Source organism: Rhinatrema bivittatum, chromosome 8 (assembly GCF_901001135.1).
Source record: "Rhinatrema bivittatum chromosome 8, aRhiBiv1.1, whole genome shotgun sequence".
NCBI lineage: Eukaryota > Metazoa > Chordata > Amphibia > Gymnophiona > Rhinatrematidae > Rhinatrema > Rhinatrema bivittatum.
The window spans coordinates 187,219,657-187,234,989 of NC_042622.1; the positions used below are offsets into that span (position 1 = coordinate 187,219,657).

Genomic DNA, 15,333 nt, shown 5'->3' on the forward strand with positions numbered 1-15,333 from the left:
GTGCGCAAATGCTTTTGAAAATGAGCCGTGCATAAGCAAAAGGCAGGGGATCCTTCTTCTCTCTTTGTCTATGTTGCTCCCAGTCTGGACTAATTATAGACCCTACCATGCTACTGCTTTTAAGGTCACCAAAGGGCAGAGAGACGCTTGATCATTCATTTTGCAGAGTACTGAATGAGGAACCCATGTGACCATATTACTATTACCATATTACACAAGGTGATGGACTCCCACTCAGACCGGATGGGACATTCTTGGTCTTTGGCAGCTGACATTGGCTATGTTACTATGTTACTGTTGGGGTTTTCAGGTTGAAATCTTCAGGGTTTCCAGCAAGTGTCAATTGGAATTGACAACAATGAAATCTCATGATCTAGTCTGCTGTTTTACACACAGATGTAGCTGTTCAGCCTGCCCCCCCCCCCCCCCCCCCCCCATTAAGTGTCAAGGTGCCCAAGGTGGAACTCATCTCCAGTCCTGCTGGATTGCCGCTTGCCCCCGTGGCATTTCCAGATAGCTGGCACTACGCTGCACATGGGTTCTTAAAGGTTATGGCATGTGAGGCAGGAGAACTTCTGAGTCCCAATCTCAGCCCTGCTTACAGGCAGCCACCGTCTCTCCCCCTGGCCTCAGTTTACCCACCCACAGCTGGGTAATACCCTTCTACCCCAATCAGAATCCTTATCTTCTTCATTGCAGGCGAAGACGTGGCCCATTCCTATGAGAACGTCTTGACCTCTGCCGCTATCAAGCCCAGACTTGGTAGGTGCCAAGATTCGGTGTCTCCCATTGCTGCATTCTCTTCTGTATTGTCTTCCCCTGGGGTCTTTAGCGCAGCCCTGTGAACGTTCCTCCAGTTATTTCACTGAGCATTCAATTTAATTTTAAAGGTGCATGCAAAGAATGTATTTAATCTACAAAAAGATATCCTATAATTTTCGTGTTCACGAGAGAAGCTCCATGCCCCTTCTAATCTCTCATGCGTCCCTGATTCTTATGGATACCTTTTATATTATACCCACTGGTCAGCACGTCAAAATCTGCATTAGTCGTGCAAAAAATACAACTCTTAATAAGCAGAAACTGTCAGATTTTAAAGCAAGTTGTGTTAATGTAGATTCTTGATTTAAAAATAATTTGCAATTCTGGGTGTCTTTCCCCCTTTTCAGAGATTCTCCTTAAACTGGTTCATTTCACTCAGATTACTGACCAGTTTTATGTGTGTAATGGGGGGGCCTGTGCGTGTGTGCCTGCCTCTGTGGTGTGTGTTTTTTGTGTGTATGCAGGCCAGTCTGTGCACGTGAGCCCGTGCACACTTGTGTAAGCGTGGGTGAGCTAGCGTGAGCTTCTGCACACCTGTCTGTGCTTATGCCTGCCTGTCCCTGTATGTGGGCGTGTGAGAGACAGGGCTTCGCAGACAGAGCATATTAAGGAACAGTGCCCGGCGTTGCTTGGGTTATCTGGTCACTAAGAGCCTGTGCACCTGTGTGTGTGTGTGTGTCTCAGCCTGTGTGAGTGGATGGGTTCACGTGTGCATGCAGGCATGCATGTAACGGGGCTTTACAAACAGAGCATATTGTCTTGCACCATCCACTGTTCCAGGCACCATCTGGTGGCCACAGACAGACACAACAGTTTGACCAGACAACCAATTGACACAAGCCTTTTGTATACAGATATATATTATGTCCAGTCTCTGAACCTGGTAGAGTTACCTATAGCAAGGTTACTAGAAGCCAACTATTGTATAGTTAGATTATAAAAAAAAAAAAAACCACTGAAAGAAATGGAGTTGCTTCTATGGGAAGGGCTGGGCATGGTCTGTAACTGTTAAGGTATTTGGGGGAGAGGGGAGGTACTAGGAGGTTTCTCCAGCTTTGCACTGATGAGAAAAATACTTAGTGCGTCCCTTTGATGTGAAACATGATTTATACCACATTTCATTATCCTGCACCATGTTGTATTTGTTTAGTAGTCTGATAATCAGAGACAGAATAAACCTTGAAGCTACAACTGCACCCTTCTCCATTTAATTGTTCTCCTCCTGTTTTTGGCCTCTTTGCCAGTTAGGGATGATTCAGGAGAATATGAGAACGCTGTAAATATTCAGACATGGGAAAATCCATCAGAGATTGCAGGTAACTATTCTTTGCTTCATGCACTACTTTAAAAAGCCCCAGAACAGACCTAATGTTTGTCTTTTTCAGGCTGGAGTCGTAGGTGGATCTGCTCGTTTGCAGTAGTTGTAGGGGAAAGCAAAGAACCCAGAATTTTATATGAATGTTCTCATTCTTTTTGTCATGACCCATATGTTTCCCCCATGATATTCCCATAATGAAGTGTGGAACAATGGGCAAACTCACTAATATGAACACAATCCAACAGGGGTGTTGCAAAATAAATTGCAAAGCTCCATGTAAAACAAACAAAAAAAACAACAATTTAAACAGGAAAAGTTCAATAATTCCAAAATGCCAAATCTCTATTGAATTGTTAGTCAATAAAGATTTGGTGTTTTGGAATTATTGAACTTTTCCTGTTTAAATTGGGTTTTTTTTTTTGTTTGTTTGTTTTACATGGAGCTTTGCAATTGATTTTGCAACACCCCTGTTGGATTGTGTCCCCCATGATATTTCCATGATTTCTGCTTTTTTTTTTTTTTTTTTTAAATCTAATTTGGCACTATTAATGTTGCTGGGGTTAGACACTTTTACACTTGTGACTGCCTGGAGGACATAGAATTTGTTTTGCTTTCTAAATTTAGCTTTTGGAGACTTGAGGTAGTGCCTCGTTGACACGATGTAGCAAGCATCTACGTCTGTGGATTTCTTGGAACAGATGTAATACAGACTTAAGCATCAAAATGCAATCACGTGAAGTTTGTTCATCTGGTTCTGTTTGGGGGTGAAACAGTAGGCATTTGCTAGTTTTGAAATTATTTGCGCATGGAACACAAGTATGTTGAGGATTATTGCAAGATCCAATTGGACTGGCTATGGATGACCTCTTATGCGAGTTAAGCAGCACTCTAGGCTATACCTACTAAGTATCTTTTTCATAGACCCAAATGGAAGGGAAAACCCTTCAATACAGCAGGCCCTATATATGTAGTAATAATTATTGACTTGTAAAGATGCTGGGGTTTTTATTTTACATACCTTAAAGGTACATTCACAATGGTCATTTTCAGACTCCCTACAGTGCTTGCAGGCTCGCAGATGCAAAGAAACTCCCTACCGAGTTTCCTTTTGAAAATGCAGGCGGACAGGGGCACCTGCTTTGAAGACATTTTCAAACCAAACATTATATGAATAGACATGTATATTGATTTATTGCATGGTTTTATTTAAAAATCAGGCAGCCTGGAAAACGAGTATGCAGATCCAGATTATGTTAATACAACGTAGCTCCCGGCGATTGTTTTACACTAAAGGTAAGTGGCTAGCCCGAGTTCTCAGGATCTAATATAGAAATATCGCCTTTAAAAAAATAAAATAAAGAGTGCTTGTGTCCCCCTGTGAACCTTCCACATGGCATGAGGGCTGAAAGATAGATAGATAAAATAGGAAAAGGCAATGTATAATAGTATAACGTACTCAATGAAATAACAAAAAATCCCACAGGACAAAAGCACTAATGTACAATGTTCACATTAAAAATTAATTTATTCATAAATTATAAACATTAAAATAAACGATCAGCTTCTACTCTATTCTTAGCTCATGTCTATCAAAACATGTAGTGAAAAGGATCTGTAAAATTATATAAGTTTTACAAAGTAAATTTTAAGACAGTTACACCATATTTATGTGCTGTGACCTCCGTGTACATCGTACCATAAATATATAATGATTGGTTGATGAAAACCTCACTAGTCACAAAATGAGAGGAATGATGATGTTAAACTCTCACTGACTCTACCCTGGTTAGAGTAGCCACAATCGCACACACACACAACTTAAACAAAACTAAGAGACTGGGCTGATGGAAAATCCCCTGCAAGCCCGTTTCACCCGTGCAGGCTTCTTCAGGGGGAACCCTTGGCACAAGGAACAGCGCACAGTCTGTTTGAAAAGGGCAGATCCCGCCGAATATAAATGAGGAAAAGCCGCGGCAACTTGAAATGAGTGAGGAACAACATTGCTCAGCCAAAGCCCCACAGCCGGCTGCAGAAACCGCGTCACTCCATATGCAACGGATGACTCATGACTTGTCAACGAGAAGCACTGTTGTAGTAAAATGCACACTGAAATAAAAACGCTGTTCATTTGCGCTGGAGTTCCAGCAAGCAAGAGAAAGTAGCCCCCCGTGCCCTTGCTGCTGAAAAACTGCTGTTATGTGAAGAGACTTTCTTGAATGCCAATTGGACAAAGAATAAATGTGTGACACAGGGAAACTGCCTGAACTGATACAGTGAAAGCTGGCCACCATAAAGGGTGAAACAACTCCCAATGCAAATACTTTACTCCTAATTCAAAGGACAGAAAATCCCAGAGTCCACCTTCCTCCTGCACGCGCAAATGGAACACAGAAACCAAACCAAGGCCGTCCTTGTATCGGTTGGTTGGTCACACAGTCATGTCTGTGGACACAGCGGGGTGCCTGAAACAGTGGAAGATGCTCTGTCTGCAAAGCGCTGTCATGCATGTGCACACATGCAAATGCACACAAACATACACTCACCCAGGCACAGGCCCCCACCCACACTCACAGACAGATGTACACAGGCTGTTATTGACCAGACAACGTTGGGTAATGTTCACTAATATGCTCCATCAGTGAAGCCCTCTCTTTCATGCCCCCACACACAGGGACAGGCAGGCAGAGGCAAAGACACACAGTCGAATGTAAGCTCGTGCACACACACCCACACCTACACTCTCTGCCCTCCTCCACAGGCTCTTATAGAGCAACGCCAGCACATTTCGCATGATGTATAATTACAATCACTGCCTCCCTTGTATGCAAAGCTCTCTCATGCATATTCATTGTGGATAGCCTGAAAACCAGGCCTGTTTGTGGCATTTGATGACTGAAGTTGACCACCCCTGCACTAGTCCAACCACATTTGAAATACAGCGCATGGCCACTCCTACACCAGTTACTGACCACGGGTATCAACACCCATCATTTCTAATATAGTAAACGATAGCAGATAAAGACCAACTGGCTCATCCAGTCTACCCAGACTGAGCCTGTTTCTCTCTGGTTTTCTACCACTTGAGTAGGTAAGCACACAAATGCCTATTGTCTAAACCAACACCTTCTACAGTTAAACCTCCAGCTCTAGACTTGGGTACGTTTCCAATTACTCTCACCAAACCAAGTATGGATGTTAGGTTCTCATCCATCTGGATAACTGACAATGAAAAAGCACATCAATAAACTAATGAATATAGGCTATGCCAAGTTACATATTATATCTGTTGAAACCTTTATTAAAACTTTCAAATACTTCTATAGTGTATTGCAAACTCTTATTTACTCAAATATAGACTACTGTAACTCTCTATTACTCTGTCCTCCCGCATGTCTCTTGAAACCATTACAACTATTGAAAAATGCCTCAGCTAGACGTTTATTAGGAAGCAGGAAATTAGATCACATTACACCATCACTGATCTCACTGCACTGGCTGCCTATACAATCACGAATCTATTACAAAGTATTAATGTTAATATTTAAAATCATTCATTCCAATAACACTGGTATAATCAGCAGGACATTACAACCATACACACCTCAGCAAACACTTAAGATCTCAAAATAAAGGACTATTGACTGTTCCCACTATACAGCGCACACATCTGACTCAAGTAAGAGATTGTGTGTTTTCCATAGCAGGTCCAAAGCTTTAGAATGCTCTACCCAAGATGTTACAGATGATACCATATAGGAAGAGATTTAAATGTGAGCTAAAAACATGGCTATTAAAAAATGCATATAGCCTAATATCATCAGAATGTAAAGAACTACAATAATAAGATAGATGAGAGATATAAATTGAAGCATGAGGAAGAATGAGAGAACACAATCTTAAAACAAAATACAGACTATTATGTGATATTTGTTATATTATTTTCCTGTATTACTTGCCTTAAGTCTTAGATCTTTAGTAAGCAATTTAATGTGTATTGGAACATCTCATTTCATTTAAGATATGTTAAACTCTGCTCACAAATACTATGTAAACTGTCAAGATTTGTTGATTAAGAATTACAAATGTTACTTAGGTAAATCGTTGATTATTACAGGCGACGCTATATAAAATATCTAAATAAATAACACACCTGTGCTCTCTGCCCTATTCCCCCTCACCTCTCTATCCTTGTCCCACCACCATCACCATCCACAGCTGTGCCAAGTACATGCCCTTCCCAGATTTTCTAACCTGTTACCCACACCAGCCCCTTTAGCGCTGTGGTGCCAGCTTTGTCGATATGCACAAGGATTTATTTTTGGCTTTAACAGCTTCCGTGCATTGTCTTTCATGTTTTAAGTTTGCTGGCAATGCTCCCCCTTGATGCCAGTCTCCAGGACTCACGAGATCACAGTATGTGCTGACCCCCAACTTCACTTGTACCTCTCACATCTGATAGGACATGTTTGGCTTTTCTGCCTTCTTTACAAATGCTCCTCAACAGTTACAACTGTATAACTTGACCTTCTTTCTGGGTGTTGCTACATACCCAGTTCTTTATTTTACATATCTGTAGGTTCTATTTATTTTTCTGTGCTTTTTTAAACACTGCTTAAGGGCTTACACATTTCATGAGGTTGTTAGAGGCCTCTTGTGACGCATACAAAAACAGCACAATACTTGAACATCAATTTTAAACCCTCGCCCTTCGGCCATAGAGTATGGAACACAAATCACATGACCTGCCCCAGTCATGTGACAGTGTTCAGTAAGAGAATGGCAGCCTCTGCCAGAACGTCATTTATGGACGGCTGACCAGAAATTCTGGACCTTCCTGCGCATTCAACACACATGCCCTAAACTCAGTTACACATCTATTGAGAAAAGGTGGGGGAGGAGGACACGTTCAAGGAGGTGACGAGAAGGCGCCCCAGAAGCGGTGGGGTTGAAGGATGCTGGGTGAAAAAGCAGGTGTATTAAAGAACAAATCAGAGACTAGAAAAATGAGCAAAACTGCTGACCATTTACTTTTCATTTTAGGAATTCCAAAGTAAGCCTCCTTGAGAAGATACTATTACAAGCCATACTATTCCCCGCTGAAGACTGGAAAACTCATACTAAACTATTATATTTCTTCAATGGAAAAAGGAAAAAAAAAAAGGATCTTAGGAACCACTGCAGCAAACACAAAATCAGGAGCAGCTAAGGATCTTGTCGTTGACAAAACAAAAGCTGAAATCAAGGATACAGACAAATAAAAAAGGGGAAGGAGACCTGACCTGGAATGAAATGGTTTACACATGGGAGAAGAAAAATGACACAAAAGTAATTTAATATAAGCAGTGAAGTCTGGCCCGAGGTAGGTGAAGGTTCTGCCCTGCCCACTGCGGTCCCATCTCAAAGGCATGGGTGGGACTTTCCTTCATCTTGATGTGTTGCAGTCCCTTTCTCCTACCCAACAAGAAAGGGAACCTCTGAAATCAGGGCTGCCTGGCCTGGCCTGCAGCATCCAAAAATGGCAGCCTTGTGCCACAGAAGCATGGGGTTACCTCCTCTGCATTTTCTATCAACGCTGGGGCAAAGTAAAGCTCTCCCCACATTGGTGCAGCCTCTCACTCCAACTGAAGCCATCCTTTTAACAATCATATAAAAAGGGGAGGACTGGTAAATAGTAATTTTCTTAAGATTTATTAACAGTTGGTGGCAAACAGAACATGCTCTGTTCTCTCTCTCCCTCCCCCTTGCTTGAAGGCAAAACAGATTAAAAAAAATAAAATTAATTCACCAATAAAATTTACTGACAAGAATCATGAGCCTTTCAACACTGCCATCAGTAAAACTCGCCACCACTGCTTTACCTATTTCCCCCCCCCCCGCCGCACCGAACAGGAAACAGACAGCGCCAAAGACCACAATGTACTTTCTCTAGGCACCTGACCCGATTATGAGTCAGGTATAGAGAAGCTCGCCTCTCAAGACAAATTACTTTATAAATCATATTTTTTTTTTACTAGAACTGGATTTAATTTGTGATACATTTCTATGTAATGGCTGTAGTACAGTACCACCCTCAGGGATTGAGCCTGTTACCTTAAACCAGGAGTGAAAAAAGATTTATTTAGCAATGAACCAAGTTTTCGGAGCAGAGGAAAATACAAATTTCTCTTTATTTATTTACTCACTCACTAACCCCATAACGCATGCAAAAAGTATGGTAACGCATGGTACACATGCAAATTTTTGAGGGGGCAGGATTTAGTTAAATTAGGGACAATATCGCACCGTGCAATAGCATGTGTTTTAACACCGGAAATAACTACACTTTTTCCCCTGGTGTTAGGCTGTGCAATATGCCTTACATGGCCATACTGCAATTCACAATAAATTTTTGGCATTGCATTTTGGCCATTTCTGGGCTTGGGGAGGGAGAAAGGAGTAGGGAGAGAGCGCCTCTGGGGAGGGCCTCACTGTGTGCACCTATTTAAATCTCTATAGGAGGGCCATCTACTAGGTCAAAGTGAGGAGTTAGTGATGGTTTAGGGGCCAGTTTCACATGTAGAGTGAGAAGTACGAACAGCACCGTACACCTTGGTGAAGATTTGACATCATTTGAAGTGAAGAAAGTCTCAAAAAGATGAAACCCTGCATTATGTTATCTCACCCTAGCTTGATAGTACCCTGTTATAGAGTCCATCAAGCTAGGGTGAGAGAACATAGTAGAAATGGACCCTAAACCACCACCAAAACCTCATCTCAACCTATTAGATGGCCCTCCTGTAGAGATATAAATACTTAACTACGATGAGGGCCTTGTAGAAAGTCGATCTCTCTCTCTCTCTATCTATATATCTATATGCTATGATAATACCAAAGCAGTAACTGAAAAATTAATAAAAAATTGTGTATTGTTTTTGGCACTTCAATTTTATGCTCCGCTCCTGCGATCATCTTCCCCTGCCCTTTATCTTCCACCCTCCTGACAGGGGTGGCAGCTGCTCTTTCCTGCTATGGCTAATTAACTGCTAATTAGACACTGCTGTGCCTCTGAGTAAGGAAGGGAGGCAGAAAACATTTAAAGTATGTGAGGAGACAACTTCAAGTTTTGTAAAAGCACTTTTACAAAGGAAACTTGGGGCAAAACCATAGTATGCCATTAAATACTTGAAAAATAATATTGCCAAGATCATAATTTTATAACCAAATTAGATGCTATTTTTAAAGAAATATTTTTGATCTTTAAAAAAAAGTGCAGCCATGCATTTTTAGTTACAATACACAAGCATATAGATCCACACACTGCAGAAGAGTAAACTGTGATTACTTTTTAAGAAACATTTTCTTAGGGGAAGATTTAAGCTTCTTAAAGACTTAATGGAAGTAAAATAAGATGGAGGAGAACACAGACTTGTGCTAACTGAAAACCAGAGAACTCAGGGACAGCTACCCATGTTTTGAACAACAAAGTTATAATTAAAAAAAAAAAGGTTTCTTACATCAGGAATGGCCACACTGAACATCTCATCTTAAAGCACAGATAGGTATGTTGCATGTCTGTGTCTTTGTGTGCATGTAAGGTATAGACATGTGCTAGCTCTCTATCTAACTGGGGCAGGCATTTGCCAAACATGCTGCTTTGATCCTCTGTTGTTGTTCTTTACCTTTCACTATAATGCACAGTCTAAAAAACAATTTTAAAAAGTCAGCCAGACTATTTTTTTCAATTGGCAAAAAGGAAAATTGGTTCTTAACCTGCTAGTTTCTGTTCCTGTAGTACCACGGATCAGTCCAGACTCCTCAGTTTATTCATCAGTGGCAGCAGATGGAGACAGAGAAAGTAAAATGGACACTGCTTCATATACCCTGGTGGCACCTGCAGTTCCCTCAGTATTTACCTGTACCCAAGCTGAAGTCAATAACAAAACTTGCATAAAAACCATGTATAAAAACTTGTATCAAAATTTGTATAACAACTTGTACAAAAAACTCAAATAAAGACTTGTTAGAAAAATCCTCTGCTATTTCAAAAATACAACGGCTGAACGGATGACTCTCCACCTCCATACGTCAGGCGGGCTCTGGCCTGATCTGTGGTACTACAGAAACTAGCAGGTAAGAACCAATTTTCCTTTCCTTGTATGTACCCGGATCAGTCCAGATTCCTGAGATGTACCAAAGCCCCCTAATCAGGGTGGGATCTGGAGAGTCCCACTCACAAGACCTTCTCGCCAAAAGACCCTGGATCCCCCACATTCAACCGATAATGCCAAGCAAGGGTATGCAGTGACTTCCAAATCGCCGCCTTGCAAATTTCCTGTGGAGAAACCTACTGAGCTTCCGCCCAAGAGGTCGCCTGAGATCGAGCAGAGTGGGCTCTCAAAACTTCTGGCACTTGCCGACCCTTAATGGTTCCTTAAGCCACCTAGCAATGGTAGTCTTGGAAGCCTGGGTACCCTTCTTCGGACCACTTCACAAAATGAAAAAATGATCAGACCTCCTAAAATCATTTATGACCTTGAGATATCGCAGCAAAGCTCTACGGACATCCAACATCCGAAGCTCCCGTGCGCATTAGTCTCAGAAACAACTAAATCCAGAAAGGCCAGCAACTCCACCATCTGATTGACATGAAAAGCAGATACCATTTTTGGAAGAAAAGACAGCACCGTCCGCAAAGACACTCCTGCTTCCAAGATCTTAAGGAACAGATTACAACACGACAAAGCTTGTAACTCCGAAATCCTCCTCACAGAGCAGATGGCTACCAAAAACACTACTACAAAGTCAAATCCTTAAGGGTCGCTCTGCGAATAGGTTCGAAAGGGGCTTCACACAAACCCCAAAGAACGAGATTAAGACTCCAAGGAGGGCAAACTCGTCTCACGGGCAGACGCAAATTCTTGACCCCTCAAATAAATCTGACCACATCAGGGTGAGAGGACAGCCGGTATCCATCTACCTTCCCCTCTTAAGGAAGCCAAGGCCGCCACCTGAACTCAGAGAGTTGAAAGCAAGGCCCTTGACTAACCTGTCCTGTAGGAATGACATGATGTGAGACAGCAAAAACTGCAATGCCTGAACTCCCTTTGACACCAGGGAGTTCAGGCATTTTCCAGACTCACACATATGACAAGGAGGTGGACTTCCATCTCGCTTGGAGGAGAGTTGTAATCACCATCTCTGGCTACCCCCAGCTCCTCAAATACTTCCTCTCAAAAGCCAAGCCACTAGACAAAAGGGATCTGCCTGGTCGGAAAATATGGGGTCCTGCTGCAGAAGATGAGGGAGATGACTGAACTGCAATGGTCCCTCGATTGCTAGGTTGACCAGATCCACGAACCATAGTCGGTGAGGCCACTCCGGGGCCTCTCTATGCACCTCAAAAACCTTGCCTACCAGAGGCCATGGAGGGAAAACATACAGCAAAACTCCCCGAGGCCAAGGCAACACCAAAGCATCTAAGGCCTTGGCCCTGTGCTCCCTCCATCTGCTGAAGAAGTGGGGAGCCTTTGCATTGTGCCGCATCGCCATCAGATCGACTTGTGGATGTCCCCATTTATCGAATGAGCCGCATTGCTAAATCCAACAATTCCCATTCTCCTGGATCGAGAAGACTGCGACTGAGAAAATCTGCCTGCACATTTTTGTCCCCTGCGATATACGATGCTGCTATCTGAACCAAATGCTGCTCTGCCCAAAGAATCAACTCCTGAGTCTCCTATGCTACTGCCTAACTCTTGGTGCCACCCTGACAATTGATGTAAGCTAAGGTCGTCACATTGTCCAAAAGAACCCTGATGTAACAACCCCGAACCAAGGGCAAAAAAGCAAGTAAAGTGAACCGAACTGCTCTGGTCTTCAATCGATTGATGGACCAAGATGCCTCCTCTGCTGACCAGGTGCCCTGGGCTGCTTGTCTCTGGCATACAGCTCCCCAACCAGAAAGACTGGCATTGGTAGTAAGTATGACCCAATCTGGAACCTCCAACGCAACCCCCCCCCCCTCCTCCCACACCAGGTTTGGAGTTTTAGGCCACCAAGCAAGACTATCCCTGGCAGGAGGCGGGAGAAACACAGGTTAATGAAAGGCCTCTGATAATGGACTCCACTATGCCAAGAGAGCTCTCTGAAGTGGTATCATATGAGCAAATGCCCACGCTATGAGCTCCGACGTTGAAGTCATCGAACCGACGACCTGTAAGGCTCTGGGGATGCGCAACTTGGATAAGCGTCACATCTGTGTTTGCAACTTGTTCACTCTCTCCTCTGTCAGGAACACCCTGCCCTGACTCATGTCAAAACGAGCCCCCAAATACTCCAGAGTTTGAGACAGGACTAAGTGACTTTTTGCTAGATTCACCACCCAGCCTAGGGACTGTAGAGTCCAAAGCACTGTCTGAATGGCAGAGAGACAACTGTCTTCCGACTTCGCCCATATGAGCCCATTTTTGAGATAAGGTCACCGCCACAACCACCAAGACCTTGGTGAAGACCAAGACCTTGGCCAGCCCAAACGGAAGAGCCTGGAACTGGAAATGCTGCCCCAAGACCATAAACCTCAGGTAGCGTTGATGATCCTGCCGAATCGGAATGTGAAGGTACACTGCCATCAAATCGAGAGATGCCAGGAACTCCTGAGCACAGACGGCCGCAATCACCAACTGCAAAGTTTCCATGTGAAAACGGGGAATCTTCAATGCCGCATTCACTCGCTTCAAGACCAGAATGGGGCGAAAGGTCATTTCCTTCTTCAGTACGATGAAGTAAATGGAATACCAGCCCATATGGATCTCATCCTGAGGCACTGGGACCATGGCCCCCAAGCGCTACAACCGGTCCAGAGTCTCGCACCGCCAGGCGCTTTTATAACGAGCCACAGGGGAAGACAAGAAACAGGTCGCGCAAAATCTAATGTGTATCAGTCTCTTATTACACTGAGAACCCACTGATCCTGGCTAATCTTGGCCCACTCCTCATAAAAGCGAGTCAGATGACCCCCTATAAAAGCAACGACGGAGTGAATCGGCCTTGTCTCATTGTGCAGATTTAGATCCCGAGGATGCACCACCGATGGGGGATCTGAGGGGCCGACCACCTCCACGAAAGGAGTGCCCCCAGGCCTGACCCCAAGAAGAAAAAGGTCTCTGCACCGTATAAGCCCTCCTCACCTGGCGAGCTCGCCGATTGTCCCGAAAACACTGATGTGAAGGAAAAGTGAGTTTTCCCTTAAGCCTGTCCTCAGGCAACTTATGCATCTTAGAGTCACCTAACTGCTTTAATAACTGTTCCAGGTCCTCCCCAAATAACAGCTGTCCTTTAAAAGGCAAAAATGCCAGCTGGGCCTTAGAAGAAACATCCGTGGACCAGTTACGGAGCCACAAGAGAGATAGAGCAGAAACTGCAGCCCCCATAACACGGGAAGAAGTTCGCACCAAATCATGCAAAGCATCCGCCACATACGCTATCGAAGCTTCCAAATGTTCCGCCTGACTGCCCTGGGAATCAATGGCCGCCTGTCCATTCTGGAGACGCTGCACCCTGCACAAGCAAACTCTCTGCATGAAGCTGGAACAAATGGCCATCCAAAGATTCAAAGCCAAAACCTCAAAAATCCACTTGATGGACCTCCAGCTTGCGGTCCTGAACATCCTTCAGTGCCACTGCTCCCGCAACTGGAATCGTAGTCTTTTCATGACTGCAGCGTCCACCTCGGGGAGCGCAAAAAGCTCCAAGGTCTGCTCCAGCAAGGTATAAAGCTTTGCCATCGTCCTACCTATGCGCAAACCGGCATCCGGAACGGCCCATTCCTGATCCACCATCTTCTTAATAGATGCATGGTATGGAAACCCGGCAGGGGGGGTTCTGCATGCCTCCGGTACCGGATCCGACCCATCCTTGCGAGATTCATCCTGTGGGTGCTGGAGACCCAGCTCCTCCAGTACCTCGGAGAAAATTCTTTTTCACTCAATGCACAATAAAGATCTGGAATTTGTTGCCAGAGGATGTGGTTAATGCAGTTAGTGTAGCTGCGTTCAAAAAAGGTTTGGATAAGTTCTTGGAGGAGAAGTCCATTAACAGCTATAAATCAAGTTTACTTAGGGAATAGCCACTGCTATTAATTGCATCAGTAGCAAGGGATCTTCTTAGTGTTTGGGTAATTACCAGGTTCTTGTGGCCTGGTTTAGCCTCTGTTGGAAACAGGATGCTGGGCTTGATGGACCCTTGGTCTGACCCAGCATGGCAATTTCTTATGTTCTTATGATGAGGGGGGCAAGTTCCTCTTTGCAAAACAAAGGGAAGATTTTGGGGTCATCCCCAGTCTGCAACCGGGACCAGATCCGAATCATCCGCTTGGATGGCATCCATAGCCACTGGGTCAGTCACCAAATCTCCTGATAACGCCGACCCCAGGCCCGAGGCCTCATCCAGAGGAGTTGGACAGGCCGAACATGAAACTCTGGTGCCTGAAGCGTTCCATGACGGCCCGGATGCGACCAGCCCTGTGGCTGGCTCTGGAGACAAATTGGGGGGGGGGGGGGGTGTATTCTTACCCACCTGACAACCAAGCCCTTCCTGCTGTGCCAAAAAGGCCTTGAGCAGCAGCAGGATAAATTCAGGAGAGAAGAGCTGAGAGGCTGCGGGACAAACCTGCGGCCGCGATAATTCCCTCCCACCCCCTCCAGTGGGGGACCCTGACCCAGGGTGCCCTCTGAGTCCCCCTGTTCCCCAACAGGACCCGGGTGGACTGAGGAAAGTGTACGAGGGAAAGCCCCCTCGGGCCCCAACAGCGCAGACATGAAAGCATGGGATCCCAAAATGGCTGCCGTTCCTGCAGTTAAGGGAAGGGACGGCTGCATGTGGCTCAAGGTGCTCAATTGCTCTGAAGTCGGAGCAGCCACATTAGCACCTGCTTTCCTCTGTTTTACGGGTAGCGAGAGATCAGAGGGCTGGAGACAGAGAACACCAAGGAACTGCAGGTGGCACCAGGGTATATGAAGCAGTGTCAGTTTTACTTTCTCTGTCTCCATCTGCTGGCAGGGATTATATATCTATGACTAATGAAACATAAAAGCACTGATGTGCTATTTGTACAGTGAATATATAGAGAGATAGATACACATACACCTATCTATTCCATGAAATGGAAGAGTTATGGCTTGTATTTCAAGAATCAGCTACCCCAAGAGCAAATCAAA

The 15,333-nt window shown here is 44.4% G+C and overlaps 1 protein-coding gene across 3 annotated transcripts in view; it reads left to right on the plus strand.

The window, feature by feature from the left end:
* Window positions 1-8,657, plus strand: part of LAT2 (linker for activation of T cells family member 2) — a 51,444-nt gene extending 42,787 nt beyond the window's left edge. For 2 of the 3 annotated variants that reach the window (XM_029613371.1, XM_029613372.1), the window contains exons 10-13: window positions 700-762; window positions 2,067-2,138; window positions 3,358-3,433; window positions 7,181-8,657. In XM_029613371.1, the coding sequence (XP_029469231.1) occupies window positions 700-762; window positions 2,067-2,138; window positions 3,358-3,407 (185 nt within the window). In that variant the 3' untranslated portion in view covers window positions 3,408-3,433; window positions 7,181-8,657. The remainder of the gene's footprint in view (window positions 1-699; window positions 763-2,066; window positions 2,139-3,357; window positions 3,434-7,180) is intronic. The other variant, XM_029613373.1, reaches the window with a different exon arrangement.
* The last annotated feature ends 6,676 nt before the right edge of the window (window positions 8,658-15,333 follow it).